Below are 19109 nucleotides of genomic sequence, written 5' to 3' on the forward strand. Positions count from 1 at the left end.
CAAACATACAGATTGCACAAAAATTATTAAAAGTTGCAAAATACAAAATTACAAAAAAAACTTACATGTGTTGCCTGTTAACAAAGGAGATTGCTACAAAATTCTTCGAAATGGTTCCTAGGTTATCTTATTAATATGGCTAAATTAAAATTGAAGGATATCCTTGTTCATGAAAATATATAAGATTTAACTTTTTCTATAAAACATCTTTCTATACAAGCAAATTAAAAATTGTCACAACAAAAACAAATTAGAGTTAGCTGTCAGATGTCACATTTAATTTTGATGACAAAATAAACAAAAGATTGATAGCAACCACACTTAGTTTACAAAATAATTCTAATTATTGCCAATTCTTAAATTTAAATGAAAGCAATTATTACTTTTAGCAAAAAAATGTCTGTCTTTACTTTAAAATTAATATGTTAAATGTTACCTTGATTTCACTGTTTAGCACTTAACTTTCAAAAAAAAACTTGTTAACATCTATGGAACATCTATCTGGACATATTCTCCAACAGGGACAAAACAACCATTTCTATGCTCAGGAACGAACAATCAAAATATGTAGAATTAGGTTCGGTGGAGGAAGCAAGTTGACGACGGGGACATCCTATATAATAATTTTCCAAATTTCATCAGTGCCGGTGTATTGCACAAATCTTATGGTGATTACTCTGTTTTAAACTGCCGTATTGCAAAGAGTACTATCACCTTAACCGGTCTTAGGATATAACACAAAAAAATTGAATCGACTCGCGATTCCTAATTACCGAAACATCTTTCTACTCTGACATCTCTCGCTTCACCAACTCCCTTAACTCAACTGTCCCTCGCCGGCCGGTCTTTCCAAACTAGCCACAAAATACCTCCTTCCACGCTTCTCACACAAATTCCTTACGACTTCAAATTGTGAAAATTAACCTTGAATCTCTTCCGGAGTTAATGCGTCTCAGAGAGAAAAAGCACAATACTTGCAATATTTTTTCTAAGAACCTCTTCTCAACCGGGATATTTGGGGCCTGAATGTAAACAAATCGTTGTTCGGTGACAAAAAAATGTTGAAATATTATAGTTAGAAATAACATGTACGAAATGGGGAATTTTAAATGTAAATAAAAAAAGTGCTAACACCTCTTTACTACGAGATAAACAAAATAGGCCTTTTATCGATTATTTTAACGTCGTTGCAAACAGACAAAACAGGGGCGTATTTAGAAATTTTTAACATATCAATATTTCTTAGTTAAAAGAAAAATTTAAAACGCTACAATGTAAGACAGAAACATCGTGTAGAACAAAATGGCAAAAGTTGGCTTGATCCTGAAGTTCGCACGTACTGCGAAAACACGGCCTATCGATCTTTTTGGCTTTTTCAGCAGAAGGGGTCAGAAAAGTTAGTACTTACGTAACTGGCTTGTGGCGGAAAAGCGTTCATAGCGACATTACTTTTTGATCCTCCAATGTCAGCTTTTCTTTCATTGCGAAGCAGAATTTGCCAAGCGTTGGATTGTTCACCCATAAACAGGGAATATGGAACATGAGCTGGAGTTAGCTCGTTATTGGACAGATTAGTTGTGCCCTACTAGTGACTTGTCATTGCGATAGTAATCCTGCTCAGTACGAGACGAACCGCAGGTTCGGACATTTGGCTGACGCACTTACTCGAGCGAATAATGGTGCGAAGCTACTATTAGTGGAATTATGCCTGAATACCTCTAAGGCCGTATCCGAGTTACGAGAGTCGAAAGGCTCAAAACAATGTGATTACTAGGTAATCGTAGTTCATCATCATAAGTGGCTCAAAAATCCGTTGTGGATCTTGGCCTGCTCACAAAGAAGTCGCCACTCCTGTCGATTCCTGGCAACTTCCCTCCATATTTTGACCCTTAGAATCTGTAGGTCTTCTTCCACATCATCAATTCATCTCCTTCGTGGTCGTCCTCTACTTCTTGTGCCCTCTGGTTTTAAAAATGTTAATCTCTCCGTGTATTCGTGATCTGACATCCTAGCAATGTGTCCAGCCCATCTAAGTCTCTGCATTTTAACGAATTTCACAATATCTGGATCAGTGTATAACTGATATAGTTCAAAGTTGTATCTTCGACGTCATAACCAATTTTCATTTACGGCCCCAAAAATCTTTCTAAGAATTTTTCCCTCAAAAGTACCAAGAAGCCTTTCATCGTTTTGAGATAAGGTCCATATTTCAACCCCATATATCAAAACCAGTCTTATTAAGGTCTTGTATATATTGAGCTTTACTGCACTTTTTTTAAATGTATCTAGAGACTATGAACAGTTCTGTTTCCTATTGCTATGCGTTTTTTTATTTCATCGCTTGTCGTGTTTGTTGCGTTTACTAGTGATCCAAGATATGTATATTATTTGACTTGCTCAAAGGTATGGTTGTTAATTTGAATTCTCTGTTGGATATTTCGGGGTTTTTAGAAACCAACATATATTTGGTTTTTTCCTCGTTTACCACAAGTCCTAATTCACTTGTAGCCGCGTCCACAAGCCTTGTAAAACATTGCACCATATCTCTCATACTTTTGGCACTATAACTATTGAACTGAGTTTATTAGTCTAATTTATTAACTTTATTTATTATAAAAATTGTTCTAACACTTAGTTTATTAAAGTCTTTATTTGTACAATATTCCACCAATTTATCTTACACTATAATTATATAATTTATTTACAACATTTATTACAATTTCTATTCCCGACAATACGCGCGTTACATTTCAAAACTCGACTCGATATTATTATTCAGACAAACTTACACAATGAAAATTCCGCTATTTATATCAAACAGCCGTTAGTTCTGGAATCCCTTCGAAGCGGACGGATGTTGATCTGTGCTGACCCCTGAACTCTCTCGAACTGCAAAGAAGACCGGTTTTATCGTAGGGGAAACTACTAGAGAATTCTTATTAGAATAATAACATGTTTACAGGTTAAATATGAGTCATATTTATCGTAACACTATATCGTCAGTGAATGCGAGAATTTTGCGTCGATCTAGTTACACCTACTTAAAAAAAAACTCAGCATGTCTCAACGAGACATAGAGCCAAATCTCATTCATCTTAAGAGCCAAAACACAGATTACATTTGCTGTGGAAATTATGGCACATATGAAGTGAAAGTGGGCCAAACGTGTCGAGAATTAATGAATTTTGCTAGTTAGACTAAATACACAATCATGGAGACGATTATGGTTTTTTTACAGCTGGTTGTTCTTTAGATAAAGCAACTTGAATGTTGTTTATAATAAATTTTAAATAACTAATTGGATTTTTTTGTAGATCAGCCGTGGGGAGGCGGTCAGTCTGCACGACTTTGTCATATAGCTCAATTTATGTTAATGGAGTTGGGCACAGAAATAGCAAATCTAAGTTTAGTGAGAAAGGGAGGCATCCAAATCAAGGTGAGTAGATTTTATGCCGTAGATATTTAACTATATACAATTCTGTTTGACTTGACTCTTTTCAAAATCTCACGAGAATAAATTTGATTGCAAACACTCATAGAACAAGTGTGAAGTAGAATTTAGACGTTCATGCCATAGTAGTTTACACACAACATCGAGATTTTCTGATAAAACAATTAATTTTTTTCCACTGGTCTATACTCCGTTTGACAATTATAGATAGCGCAGTTTTATGATACAGCTGACAATACTATTACCCCAGCCCCTTTCCTATGATCGAAAATCAGTTCGGCGTTCGATGAGCTGCCACGGACTAGTGGCACCATCTTGTGAGGTGAAATAGTTACGTATTTCCAAGTCTACAAAGAAGATCCATCATCCATAATTCACATTATCGTCCATAAGTCCGCTTTAGTCTTAGTCCGCCAGAAGGAACAACAGCTCTAAGTGCTGCTTATTTCCCTTCCAAGACAGACAAAAATAAAATTGACTGAAGACAGAGTAAACCACGCCTGAGAATGCTTTGATGTTACGTGTTCTCTACTCTTCTTTATGGCTTGGAAGCGTGGACACTAAAACAAGTCCATCTGAATAAGTTGGCCGCCTTTGAATTTTGGTGTTACAGAAGAATCCTACGAATACCATGGTGTTACGAATATCATGGATTCAAAGAATGTCAAACGTGGAAGTAACTAGAAGGATAGGAAATGAGGCGGAAATAATATTAACTATCAAAAGACGAAAACTTGAGTACTTAGGACATGTAATGAGAGGGCAAAAATACGTATTATTACAACTTATTATGCAAGGCAAAATCCGAGGAAAGCGAAATGTGGGAAGACAAAGAATATCCTGGCTTAAGAACTTAAGGGAATGGTTTGAATGCAGTAGTGCAGAACTTTTTAGAGCAGCAGTCAACAGAGTCCGCATGGCCATGATGATTTCCAACCTTCGATAGAAGATGGTACTTAAAGAAGAAGAAGGGTAGTCCAATATTTGGAAGAAAATATCACCCTTTTTTCCTTCGGACAGACTTATTCGGGAAAGCACCACATGTGATTCATTCGGTGGTTAGGAACTGAATGAACGCGGTTTTACCGATAACAGCGTTATCTCCCTATCGAAATTAAGATAAGAGCCAAATCGTATGATTAAATTCTATCAATAGAAAAAAAGTTTTAGAATGGACTAACATCATCTTTCAAGAATCGAGTTGATCACAATAAATTTTAATGTTTACATTATTAAAAACGCAATTGAGTTACAAATGGAGCGCACAAAAATTACTGCATTCTGAATTAAATAAAATTTTAAAAAATAAAATATAGATTCTTTGGATCGTTATAACATTGTTACATTAGTGTCGATCTTTATCAAAATTTAGCATCATCATCATAAGCGGCTCGACAATCCATTATGGATCTTGGCCTGCTCACAAAGAAGTCGCCACTCCTGTCCAATCCTAGCAACTTCCCTCCATCTTCCAACTCTTAGAATCTGTAAGTCTTCTTCCACATCATCAATCCATCTCCTTCGTGGTCGTCCTCTGCTTCTTGTGCCCTCTGGTTTTGAAAATGTTAATTTCTTCGTGTATTCGTGATCTGACATCCTACCAATACGTCCAGCCCATCTAAGTATCTGCACTTTAACGAATTTCACAATATCTGAATCGGTATATAACTGATATAGTTCAAAGTTATATCTTCGACGCCATAACCAATTTTCATTTACGGCCCCAAAAATCTTTCTAAGAATTTTTCTCTCAAAAATACCAAGAAGCCTCTCATCATTTTGAGATAAGGTCCACGTTTCAGCTCTATATATCAAAACCGGTTTTATTAAGGTCTTGTATATATTGAGCTTTACTGCACGTTTTATATTTTTATTTTTTAAATGTTTCTGGAGACCGTGAACAATTATGTTTGCTATTGCTATGCGTCTTTTTATTTCGTCGCTTGTCATGTTTGTTGCGTTTACTAGCGATCCAAGATTATGTGAATTCTTTGACTTGCTCAAAGGTATGGTTGTTAATTTGAATTCTCTGTTGGATATTTCGGGGGTGTTTAGAAACCAACATATATTTGGTTTTAGCCTTGTAAAATAGTGCACCATGTCTCTCATACTCCTGCCCACTCTAACTACATCGTCAGTAAATGCGAAAATTAGCGTCGATCTATTAAAAATAGTTCCATTCATTCTAATATTTAATTGTCTGGTTGTCTATACTATTAATAATGTCACAGAACGTAAACTTTTCTCCTTCAATTCTAACGCATGAGCTTACGTTTTGCATCGTTAGTTGGGTCAACTTAACTAACTTAGGTGGGACCCCAAAGTCTATCATTGCATTATATAATGCAGTTCTTTTCACACTGTCATAGGCTGCTTTGAAGTCGACGAAGAGATGGTGTGTCTATGTTCGCTGAAATGGTGTGCCCATCTGTTAAGAACTGAGTTTTTATCATATAGAATTTCACTGTTAGTGTCTTTACAAATTTTTGATCGTGGTTTAAATTCTCGACGGCTATTATTTAAGAATTTGTAGTATTTCCTCGTTTCATTTTTATCGAATAAACTTTCTATCTTATTGAGAGAATTCTGTTCGTATTTCTCTTCTTATGTCGATGGATACGTTTTTCCTCTTTTCTATACTCTATCTTCTAAGACGTCTATACTCTTCTTTTTTTCTCCGTGTACAACCTGCGTTGATGGTTTTTTGATATGCTGCGTTCTTTCTAGTTGTGGCCATTTCGCACTCATGATCAAACCAATGATTTCTTTTTTTTGACTTAGTTTTGCCCAATATTTCAACCGATTTCTGTACCACAATATCTCGTATATTTTCCCATAGTTGGTGCCCATCAAAATTTATATAGCCTCATTTTTCGTACAACTATCATTTTCTATTTATGAAATCCATATATTTACTGATTATATATTTCAATATTTCAGAAAAGAATCATTGCTGCAATGGAAAACATCCGTCTATAAAGAATGGTGTTCAAGTTGGTATAAAACACGTTGGAGATGGCCAGGTATATCTCTCATAATTTCGTTTTTTTTTGTACTATAGAAGTATTTTGTAGTACTTTAATGTTTTCTAATTTACTTTTAACTTTAATTAAATAAAAGACAGATATCGAGCACAGTTTTTTATTAGATCTTGCCCAAGTACTTTCGCTAGTAGAGCATCTTCAGTGGCATCTGAAATAAGCCAAATGTTTTTTTAACTGAAGAAAAATTAATTAACTTTGAAAAAAGTCGAAGTTGATGGTTGATAAAAAAAAATTTTTAATATAACGTTTTATCGACCATCGACTTCGAGTTTTTTCGAAGTTAATTAATTTTTCTTCAGTTGAAAAAACGTTTCTTGGCTTATTTCAGATGCCCTTGAAGATGCTATGAGAGCGAAAGTACTTAGGCAAGATTTAATAAAAAATTGTGCTCGATGTCTGCCTTTTATTTTATTAAAGTTCATTTATGAGAGCATTCAGGTAAGTATATATCACTTTAATTTACTTTTAGGCTGAGACATCGTTATGCAACGATCAGAGGTCAGAGAAATGCCGAATGCAGTCCTGTGAAACCGACGAAGAAATATGCATGCTCACAAAATCTTGCTGAACCTCGAGACTCTACATATCTCCCAATATATTTCCACAGGGTATTCAATTGTAAGATATAGAGTAAGACTTTCGCTCAAATCGCTTGAAGCTGTAAGGAATCTGAAGTAAGGCATCAATGCCCAATTGATCTACTTACATTATTATAGATGTTGAGCTGATGTTCACCCTATTCATATGCGTAAGTTTTGAGTGTTATTAAAAGCGCAATCTGTTAAGATATAGAAAGGGAGACCAACGCAAAATGATCTATTTGTGGTGTAAAAGTAGTTAAAATAAAATCTTGATTAGATTGTTTTTAAAGTCGGCTAATTATCTCTTCTTCTCGGATCGATCCTTCGACATAATGTTGCTTTTATACGGTGGTTCCAGAAGTACCTCACTCAACAAAAAAAACAAATTTTGAAGAGAAATGTATTTATTTTTCAACATAATCTCCTTTCAGCTAAATACAATTTTTTCAGCGATCTTCAATAAGTTCGCTACTCTTTTTATAATAAGAGCTATCTTGCTCCTCTACACAGCCATTAACTGCCGACATCACTTTTTTATTGCTGGAAAATCTTTATCCACTGAACCATTTTTTCAGTTTGCGAGCAGAAAATCATCCAAGTGGGCTAAATCTGGTGAATAAGGTGCATGCGGTCACAATTTAAACTTTAATTCATGCATTTTGGACATTTCAATAACGAATCTGTAAGCTAGTGCATTGTATTGATCAAACAATACTTTCTTCTTAACCAAATGCGAGCGTTTTTGCTCGATTTCTTTACTCAAACGATTCAATATGTTAGTATAATACTTACCATCGATAGTTATTATTATTTTTTTTTTTTTTTTTCAAGATCTTCCTTGAAAATTATCTCACGTACATACCAAAAACAGAGAAACAAAAAACAGAACAATGTCAAGTAATAGAGGAGTATCAGAGTCGATATGATAACTTTACTGTCCATCGAAAGGTGAAGGAAATAGCTGGAAAGTTCCAAAAACGCAACAGCGAAAAAATAACAGATGATGAAGGCAATCTTGCCATAACCAAAGAAGATAAAAAGAAAGTATGGGAAGAATACTTGAAGAAACTTCTCCACGACCTTAGAACAATACAAGAACTCACCATTGAAGAAAATTCAGGTCCCGAAATCCTACTAGAAGAAATAACAGCAGCTGTCAGACAGTAGACAGTAGAGATGTTAGCTGCGATGTTTTTGCATGCCTGATTGACTACGAGAAGGCTTTCAATAAAGCCAGACATGAACAAATGATGAAAGTGCTGAAGAGAACAGGGATTGACGGAAGAGACCTAAAAATAATAGCTAAGCTGTATTGGAATCAATCAGCGGTGCTCCGAATAGATGGAGAATATACAGGTCAGGTCAAAATCTTAAGAGGACTGAGACAGGGGTGCATAATTTCACCACTGATATTCAATCTGTAGAGAACATTTTTGAAGAGGCTCTAAAAGATATTGCTGAAGGCATCTCAATAAATGGAGTCAAGCTCAATAACTTGCGGTATGCATATGATACAATAGTATCTTCCAATACCATAGAACATATGGACTGAATATAAACACCAGCAAAACCAGGATAATGATCATCAGCAAGGAAAACATAACTGGAGCAAATCTGTATGTGGACCAAATGAGAATTCAAGGTGTCTTACAGTTCATCTACTTGGAAACTATAATCAATGAGTCGTGAAACAATACCCAAGAGATTAAATGTCGCATCGGAAAGGCAAAAAGTGTACTCTTGACTATGAGCTCTGTGTTCAAGAGCCATCGCCTCACCCTAGAAACAAAAATAAGGCTCCTTAAATGTTACGTGTACTCAGTGCTTGTGTACGGAGTAGAAACGTGGAGGTTGAAGGCAAAAACTCTATCAAAATTTCAGGTTTTTGAGCTGTGGTTATACAGAAGGATCCTGAAGATACCATAGACAAACAAAGTCACCAATGGAGGATGAACACAACCGCGGATTTGGTCAACATCGTGAAGGGCCGTAAGCTGCAGTACAAAGAAGAATATCCTGGCTTGCTAACCTAAAAGCATGGTATAGAAAGACCTCAACACAGCTATTCGGTATAGCAATCAACAAAGTCATCATAGCCAGAATGATCGCCAACGTTCGAAACAAACAGGCATCCTAAGAAGAAGAACATGCCAAAAAGCCGACGATGACTTTAAAGATGAAACGGTCTTGGCCTTCTTTAGAGCCGGTTCTCCCCTTTGAGTCTATTGTTTTTATTCATTTTTTGTCTCGACTATGAAGTAATTGACCCATGTTTCATCCACGATTATGAAACAACGCAAAAATTCTGATTTGTTGCTGTGAAACAAAACCACAATTGAAAATTCCTTTCGAGACAGTTTTTCCTCGAGTGTGACTAAACGTAATACCCATATTGCACACAACTTTCTCATAGTCAAACATATAGTTAATATGCGACGAACCACTTTTTGAAATGCCTAGTAGGTCTGCTAGTCTGCGCATTTTTAATCGACGATCATCCAGTACTACTTTGTGGATTTTCTTCTGTGTTTCTGAAGTCGTCACCTCATTTAGTCGACTTTCTTTCATCTACATATCATTTTTGATATTTTAAACTTATTAGATTTGGCATTTAGAAACCTCAAAGTCTCTCAATTAGCTATTTGCCTATCTGTCACTCTCGAGGACCATCTGCTGCGTCACGAATCCTCAATCAAAACTTTCCTCTAGTAAAAACTTTTGAGTTCTGTCCCCCGCTTGCGTCATTCTGTTGTTTTAAAAAGACAAAAAGCTGATCAATTATTCTTTTTAATAGTACCAAGAATCATTACACTCAGCTAGGTGATTTTGTACTGGTCTCCTCTAAAAAATTAAACCAAAGAATTCTTATTTTAAAATAATGTTCAATACAACAATCTAAATGTTTATGATAATAAAAACCTAGATTCTATGAATCAGAAATATACTAGTCACGACGGTTAATTGGAAAATGTGCGTAGAATTTTATTTTGATTTTAAATTTTGTGGAACACAATCTTTGCATTGATTGGAAAACCAAGGTATCTTAATAAAAGACACACTGAATCCCAATCCGCAAACGCTGTCCCGATGTATACCAGTTCTACTGCTTGTCCTTGGTCTATCTCCTTCTCTACCTTTACCTACCACGGTTCCCTCCTGGCTGAGGTCGTCCAGCGTATTGTATTAGGCATTTTTATACTCCAAAATAGAAATACACGACGAAATATTTTACCAGTTCTAACTTGCACAATTTTAAGATGTTGAGTACTTGGGTCATATTGTCACCTCGTGGGAACAAATAAGGGTCTAACCACCTTCTGATATCCCCGGGTGTTCTGTAAAGGGCTTCGAATATACTGTCGAGAGCTCCTCTACTTAAGTCCATTTTCGGGTTATGGACTTGGAAAATATTTATCTTCGGTGTCTTGCCTTGAAAAAGGCAAGATATTTCTTACATGACAATTTTTTCGTCGAAATAAAAACACCAAGTTAAGTTGAAACAATTCTCAGCCACAGAGTATGGAAAATAAATGCAGGAAGAAGAGCCCCGAGAGCACTAAGCTCTCGGAGAGCCCGTGAGGGACTGCCCTGGCTGACCTGAAAATCGCCAATATTTATATGCGCTATTCGAGCGATAAATAGGGATTTCCAGGTCAAGGGCCAATGGGAAAATTTGAGGCGGGGCGATGCGCATCGAAATGCGCACTAGTCCACAGACTATGGCATTCGATGACATCCCCCCTCCTCTGGAGACTCTGCGGCTGGAAAAAAATATTTATTGATTAAAAAATACAAATGTGAAAATACACAAGAAAATATGCATAAAAGTACAAGTAAAATGTTCAAAAAGAAATTCACACAACACTGCACTACTTACAGGGGGAGATCGGTGGTGATGACGGCATCTCAAGCTCCTACAGGTCCATCCTCGGTCGGTGTGCCAACTTCTCCAACGGGCTCGTCTTCTTCTCGGTCGTCCGGATCCCATCTGCCATATCCAACGGGGTTTCGTAGAGTACCAGTGTGCCGAAGCCTACGTGGTCGTCCAACCACTTTCGGTAGGGGGGCGATGACTGGGTCTACTCCGGGACTTCCATCGGCATCTGGGGCTTCTAACTTCGAATAAGCCTGGCTCGTCAAAGGTGTCTGCACGTCGAAGGCGTCAGGTCTGCAGAAGGCCTCGATGTCGGAGTGTTAGAGTATTGCTTTCTAACACTACGTGGTTCTCCCCATTCTTCTCTTGACTTCAACCTATGTTGAAGTCAATGGTGTGTTGCCTTTTGTGAATTCGAGCTGGGTCGTGGGTTCGGATTTTAACCACGTTGTCGGGCGCCATGTCACCTCGGGGGAACAAATAAGGGTCTAACTACCTTCTGATATCCCCGGGTGCTCTGTAGAGGGCTTCGAATATACTGTCGAGAGCTCCTCTACTTAAGTCCATTTTCGGGTTATGGACTTATAGATATTATATAGAAATAGGCAGCGGAATAAAACAAGGGGATTCATTAAGCCCCATGCTCTTCAATTTAATCATAGATGAAATCATTAAAAGCGTTAACAAAGGAAGATGATACAGAACGGGTAACATAGAAATAAAAATACTCTGTTACGCAGACGACGCAATATTGATAGCCCAAGATGAAGATAGTCTGCAAAGACTGGTCCACAGATTCGAAATGACAAAAAAAAATTTAATATGACATAATCTCATCTCAAAAAAACTAAAACAGAAGTAGTCAGCAAAGAACCAACCAGATGTCAAATAGAAATTGATGGCATCAGTATTGAACACGTAATGGAAATAAAATACCCGGGAATTACATTGCCTAGCTAGGAGACCTTTACAAAGAAGTGAGAGATCAAGTACAAAAAGCAAATAGACTGGCAGGATGCCTTAATAACACTATATGGCGAAACAGACACATTAACACTGAGATGAAGTCAAGAATTTATAAAGTCAGTGTAAGACCAATAATGACATATGCCTCAGAAATAAGACCCGACGCAGCCACAATGCAAAGGCTACTGGAAACGGCAGAGATGAGAGTACTGAAAAGAATTACAGAAAATACACTGAGAGATCGAAAGAGAAGTGAAGAAAGACATTAGAATAAAATGTAACCTAGTGTATAAATTTATGGACACAAAATAGAAAAAAAAAGAATGGAATAACCGCATAATCAGAATGGAGGAGACCGTGTCGTTAAAATAGCAAGAGATAAGAAGAAACGCGGACGACCGCGCAAAAGATTGAATGACAACCTTCCATAGAGGTATTAATCCGCCAATGAACAAGCAGAATTGCTTATACAAAGAAAGAAGAAGAAAGACGAAGAAAGAAGAAGAAAAATAATTTATAAAACAAGAAATGGTTTTTTTTCAAATCAATTAGACCCGAATATGACAGCATTAAGTAGTAAATTCAAAATCATACAGAGTGATTAGTGGATTTTAAAAATTAAATATGAAGAATTTCACAAAAATGTTCTTTATCAGTCCATGACGCGCATTTTCCAATAGCAACCTCCTGTACCTATATGCACTTTTTGTAAACTGCACTGACACGATTTTATATCAAAGCAACTAAAAGAAAGTGTTTCTCAATAGCAGTTTCTATATTTAACCACTGGATCTTTGGACAAACGTCGCCATCATTCAATACAAAACATTTATTTAAAACAAACGTAGATCAGTCTAAGAATTAGTAAGTGTGAAATAAGGAAATATGCATCTGGAGGTTATCAAATATTACTTCCTATTACTTGTTTTTAAAAAAATACTTATTATCATATTAAATGAACTAGAACAACTCTTTTGAAGTAAAAATATAAATCCAAAATGTAGATAATATGAAAAATAAGTTGTACAAAACTTTCGATTTCCAGTGGGTGAATTAATCACCGTCCTTTCATCATATTGCTGTCTTTATTTGATGTATTACATAATAAACGACTTAATGTTATTGTGTTAAAGTTGTGTTAGCAGACAAACGATGGGAAAGATAGTATGGACGAAGAAGTATTGGCAGACCAAGAAAAAGATATTGCGATAATTTAACCAATTTAGGAGGTTAATATTGAAGAAGAAATAAGCTTTAAAGCCTACATACAAGGAAAAAGAAGAAGAAGAATATTTATACAAAGATCCAGACTATATAAGTAACAGCTATTGAAGAATACCAAGAAAAATTAATTAAAAATAATTTGGTAAATATTGAAAAATGTAAAAAAGCAAGGATATTTATAAAAAAAAAATTGAATTTTATGAATAGGTTAGTTTTTTATGTGTCAACAATCTCCCAATAATGTGGAGAAAGTATAAAATATTTCCAAAGATTATTATTAGGATTTTTGACTTAAATTATATATGTACAGATTTTTCTATTCATGCCGGGTATGCAGAACGTTGTAAAAACTATCTTAGTAATATTGTTAACTATTTTTTAAAGTTAGTAATACTCTTTATAAATTGAAGATCTTTATCTGGACTAATTTCTTATTCTTCGCTTGTTTTTTTTTTCGACTAATGGAAGCTAACGGTCACAACATCAACCTTGTCTGTGTTCAAAACTATTCTCACCAAGCCTTGTCCGGTTTCTGATGTTAAGCAACCTCCTACAACTCTTCTCTTGTCTACAACTCTTCTCCAACACTGTAATTGTTTGATGAAATGTTTTTTGTTTCTTTTTTCGTCAGATATAGTCCAGTATTTTTATTATTTTAAATAATTCCCTGATACTATTAATTCCTTTCACTACTTGGTTAGTAGTAAATACCTCATGAAGAATTCTTAATTCTTCACGAATCGGAAATGAAATATGTAGTTTCAGTAGTAAAACAAAGATAATGAAAACCATGTCAACGCAAATGGAGAACTCATGAATAATCTTTGTGCTTTTAACGAACTGAGAATAAATAATACATTTTTCGACCATAAGCTCCAGTATAAGTCTTCTTCTTCTTCTTCGTCTAGCCATTCACGTCCACATCTGAACATAAGCCTCTTCAAGTCTTCCTTTCCATTGTTTTTTATTGTACGCTACTTGTAGCCAATTTTTCCCGGCAGTCCTTTTCAGATCATCTGTCGATCTCATAGGAGGTCTGCCTCTGGGTCTTTTGTGTTGGTATGGTCTCCAGGTTAAAATTGATCTGTGCCATTTGTTTAGTTCGCTCCTAGCTACATGTCCAGCGTATTCCCATTTCAACTTTAATGATTTTTGCACCATATCGGTGACTTTGGTATAAGTATACTGAGAAAATAATAAAGCAGGAAGCAAGGTTTAGATATTTGGGAATAGATGTAACTAGTTACAGAGATGTTGAAGAAAAAGTACGTCAACAAAGCTTAAAAGCAAGTAAAACGGCGGGATCTCTTAATGACACAATCTGGAAGAACAAAACAAGACAAGACACAAAAACAAGAATCTATAAAGCAGCAATTAGACCTATATTAACATACACCCTGACACATCTAAAATGAGACGACTACTAGAAATAACTTTCTAGTTATGATGAAATAACTAATAACTAGAGATGAAAATACTTCGACGAATATCAGGGAAAAGTCTGTTGGATGGGGAGAGAAGCGAAAACATAAGAAGAGCATGTATTATAGAAGACGTAAATGGATGGGTGACAAAACAGAAACATGAGTGGAACGAACACATTAGTAGAATGGCAGAGGATAGGATGGTACGAATAGCACGAGATGTCACCAAATGGATGAAGAAGTATTGGCAGATCAAGAAAAAGATGGTGCGATAATTTAAACAATTTAGAAGGCTAATATTGAAGAAGAAACAGGCTTTAAAGCCTACATACAAAAAGGAAGAAGAACTTCTTATTGACATACACCAAACTTCTAGGTATTTTATTTGTTCACTTTTTAAATTGGGCAAAAATCCTTTAAAGACAGTAAAACCAACAGGATGTACTTTGTAACAGACTTTACGATAAATACAATGAATAAATCTTGAATGAATGAATGAAATGAATGAATAAGTCTTAAATATATTAAGACAAAATTTCTGCACCAATCCTGCAATCAATATAATCTTTTCTATCCGTTCTGCATACTCTATTATATATATATTTAATAAAAAAATGACGAAAGGTTCAAACATTATTGTATATATAATTGCGGTAAGATAAGAGTGTTAATGAAGGACATATAAGACATTAATGGTATTCAATAATGAGAAGATTTTATAGTAAACCAAAATAGATTATTCAATATTAATCAGATCTTCCTACAGACCTTCCTACCTATATTTTTTACTACAGAATGGATGTCAATACATCTACATAATACATACGCCATCTCTTTTGGATGACAGAGAATACAAACTATTGCATATTCGTCTATTTCTAGATTGATTACTAGTATATTGATTAAATCAATTTTTGTATTGTTTGTTGTCAAAGTTAAGTTGTCGTTAAACTCGTAGTCTTCTGTAATCAAGAAGACAGTGAATGAGTTCCTTTTACCGTGGACAAAATTATGTTTATGTTCCGTTGTCCGTCTTTTAATACGTCTTCTTGTCTGACCTATGTAAAGCTTTAAGCTACAACAAAATCGCAACTTCCTGATTTTTGGTTTCTAGCATGTCTATCTTTATTTATTTAGCCAAAAATTTATTGGTTTTAGTGCGGTTAGTTCCTGTTTTCTTGAAGAAGTTTGCAACTTTCACGGTTGCTTGATCTTTGAATATCAACGAACCATGATAAAAGGCAATGAGTTGTTCTTAACGATTATTGTGTGTGATACTACAGGATAATAACAGGCCTTCTTTTATTTGCAAATACCAATGTCTTGATTGTCTTTCATTAAATTAAAAAGATGTGATATTAAACTTAGTAAATAGTATTTTAATCCATATTTGCTTGTTTGTAAATATTTATATAATGAATGTATCATTCCTGGTTTTTCACTGTCGATATATTTTTGTACTGATGATTTTTTTTTGTACTGAAATACTTTTAAGATTTTAATTATACGCTCCACAAAAATTAGGATGCTAATTATTAAAAATTAAAAGTGAAACTGGAACAAACCATGAAGTGGAGATATCCAGGAGTGGCTAGTATACCTGTTGAATACAAAGCACGTGGTGTTCGTGTGTATTAAGGTATAAAAAATGCTTATTAAAAGCTTGAAATTTTTATTTTAAAGAAGATCTTTTCGAAATTGAATCATTCCATCATCAGTTTACTAAAAGAGAGAGTAAAAATACCTATATTAAAAACAAGTAAGTTAAAATTTAAATATATAGAAAGAACACGTTGCTTTTTTACTACTTACATAAAAAGTTGTTAAAAACATTGTATGGCCACATAAAAACATTGGAAGGACATCAGTATTAAAAAACAATCCTCATGGTATTTATAAAGGTAAATGCAATAGACTGTTCACTTTGTTGATTAATAAAAACTGAAAATGGGGGCATCTTACATGACCCCCTGGAGCTGGTGAAGTTTTTTACGAGAATGTATTTAGTACACGACAGTTTTGCTGTAGTGGCGCTATCAGGCGTTGAGACTAAGTACTTATAGGATAGATGTCGAACCTTTGAGTCTGAAGATACTGATATTGTCAAACGTTACAAAGAATATTACAGAAGAGGCCAGAATTTTTGTGGGGCGTATATTAGTATTTTATTCATCGATATTTTTTTTCAAGTGTGAAATATTTTTATGGTCGTTTGATGTTAAATAATAAAAACTTTTTAAGTGAATATTTGTTTTATTCGTGTACAGTGAGTCTTTGTACCTATATTTGTGTGTTTAAGACTGAGTAGTAAATCGACGTTTATTTTAAAGATCAAACTTTAAGGCTCTGTGCTTATCAGGAAACATTTGCTGAATAACAATTGACATCTACTAAAAATGATATTTACTACTTACTAGGAACAGCGTATCTTGATCTATAAAGAGTGAAAAACTTTTGAAGGTGACTTTTTTCACCGTCCTAGCGCTATTAATTTGCTTTCTGAAATGTCGAGAAGCTTTCTTCGGTATTTTTGGCATATTAGATTTTTTTCGTTCCTTAATGCTATTTAGCGTTTTTCCTTTTCTAAGCATTTTTTTACCGCCTTTTTGACATATTCCACGTCTTTTCTCCAGTTTTTGTTGTTTTTCCTCGTTGTTTTTTGACACTTTATCATCGCTTTTCCCACATAGTTCTCTGTTTTTAAAAGCTTTCCAATCATTTTCCACACTTTTGTTCGCTTTTTATGTAGCTGATGATTTCGTTCACTATTTTTCTTTGTTTTCTCGATGGTTATGAGAACTTCACCTATTTGAACACTCTTTTCTTTGTTTTTTGTGACTTTGAAACTTTATAGAGGTTTCCAAGTTTCTCTTTACTTTTTTTTTAGCGAAATTCCTTTGTTTTATCGCATTGCCGGCTCTTTCTTCGCATTCTTAAAGTTTGTACGCTTTTGATAGTTTTTCCTGACGCTTTCGAGATTTTAAATGTTTTTCTTAACTTTTTTTTTAGTTTTTAATGGTTGTTTCGTTTTATAGATGTTTTCCTTAGTTTTTTCGACGGAATCGATGTTTTTAGACACTTTGGACGTATTTTCGACTTTTCCCTATGCTTTTTACACTTTTGGCGTTTTTCTTTTCATCATCATCATATAACGGGGCTCCTACGGCGATTGCCGCTTCCCGCATTTCAGCCTCCATCTTTTCCTATCTCTCCAATCTCCCTCTTCTAAGCCTCTAGATTGCATTGTTTTTGTAATTTCTCTTCTCCAGGAATTTGGTGGTCTTCCCCTTTTCCTTCTTTCTGGCGGAACATACATTAAGGCTTTCTTTGGCCACCGCTCCTCCTCCATTCTCATCACGTGACCATACCATTGTAATTGCCTTCCTTGTATTCTATCTGAAAGAGTATCTCTAATTCCTGTACGGTTTCGTATTTCCTCATTCCTGATTCTTTCCATTCTCGATACTCGACATGACCTTCTAAGATAATCCATTTCCACAACGTCTACTTTATCTCGTTCATTCTTTGTCATCGTCCAACATTCGGCACCATATGTGGTAATTGGTTCTACAATTGCTCTGTATACGCGAAGTTTGGTATGCATCTTTATTTTATTAGACCACAGTAATGAATTCAGTATTCGGATGCATTTTTTCCCTTGGGTTATTCGGTTTTGTACATCTATCTTAACTCTGCCATCTGCTGATATGATGCTTCCTAGATATTTATACTGGTTGCAGCCTTTTATGACTGCGTTTTCAAGCCTCAGATCTGTGGTATTTCCTCCAATTTTTAAATATTCTGTTTTGCTTATGTTTACAGTAAGCCCCCATTTGGCATATTCCTCAAATAATTTTTGATTCATATAATTTATATCTTCCTCATCGGTTGCAACCACCACCTTATCATCTGCAAACAACAATGTATACAAAGTTTCTTGTCCCACTTCGATGCCCATAAATCTACATTTATTTCTCCAATTCCTCAATGCTTCTTGGACGTATATTTTAAAGAGTGTCGGTGACAAACAGCATCCTTGCTTTAGGCCTTTAGTGACTTTAAATTCATTTGAGGTTCTGGTTCCAATTTTTACACAACTAACTGCATTTTCGTACAATTTATATATCGCTCGGATATACGTCGAATCCAATCCGGACCTTTGGAGGACCTCAAACATTTTCTTTAACGGGACACTATCATATGCTTTCTCAAGGTCTATAAATACCAAATGGGTCTCTCTACTTCTTTCGACACGCTTTTCAATTATTTGTCGTAGGATAAATATATTATCAAGGCAGGATCTCCCGGTACGAAAGCCGCTTTGTTTTTCTTTTGCTTTTTGAAATATCGAAATACTTCTCAACGTTTTCCAATATCTTTAACGTCATGTATTTGTTTTTTGGGGCCTTTATTTCGTTTTTTCAGCGCATTGGTGTTTTTTTCATTCTTTGATGTCTTTTAACAGCTTTTGACACTATCAACACTTTTCCTCCAGTTTTGGGTGCTTTTTTCTACGGTTTTTTGTTTGTTGGTGCTTTCTTTTTG

At 35.1% G+C, this 19109-nt stretch overlaps 1 protein-coding gene across 3 annotated transcripts in view; it reads left to right on the plus strand.

The window, feature by feature from the left end:
• LOC140449445 (vasoactive intestinal polypeptide receptor 2-like) overlaps positions 1-16795 on the plus strand; it is a 482093-nt gene extending 465298 nt beyond the window's left edge. For 2 of the 3 annotated variants that reach the window (XM_072542619.1, XM_072542618.1), the window contains 3 exons: positions 3315-3436; positions 6392-6474; positions 6965-16795. In XM_072542619.1, the coding sequence (XP_072398720.1) occupies positions 3315-3436; positions 6392-6474; positions 6965-7063 (304 nt within the window). In that variant the 3' untranslated portion in view covers positions 7064-16795. Of the gene's footprint in view, positions 1-3314; positions 3437-6391; positions 6475-6964 lie in introns of those variants that run through there. The other variant, XM_072542620.1, reaches the window with a different exon arrangement.
• The last annotated feature ends 2314 nt before the right edge of the window (positions 16796-19109 follow it).

The sequence above is a fragment of the Diabrotica undecimpunctata genome, chromosome 9 (assembly GCF_040954645.1).
Source record: "Diabrotica undecimpunctata isolate CICGRU chromosome 9, icDiaUnde3, whole genome shotgun sequence".
NCBI lineage: Eukaryota > Metazoa > Arthropoda > Insecta > Coleoptera > Chrysomelidae > Diabrotica > Diabrotica undecimpunctata.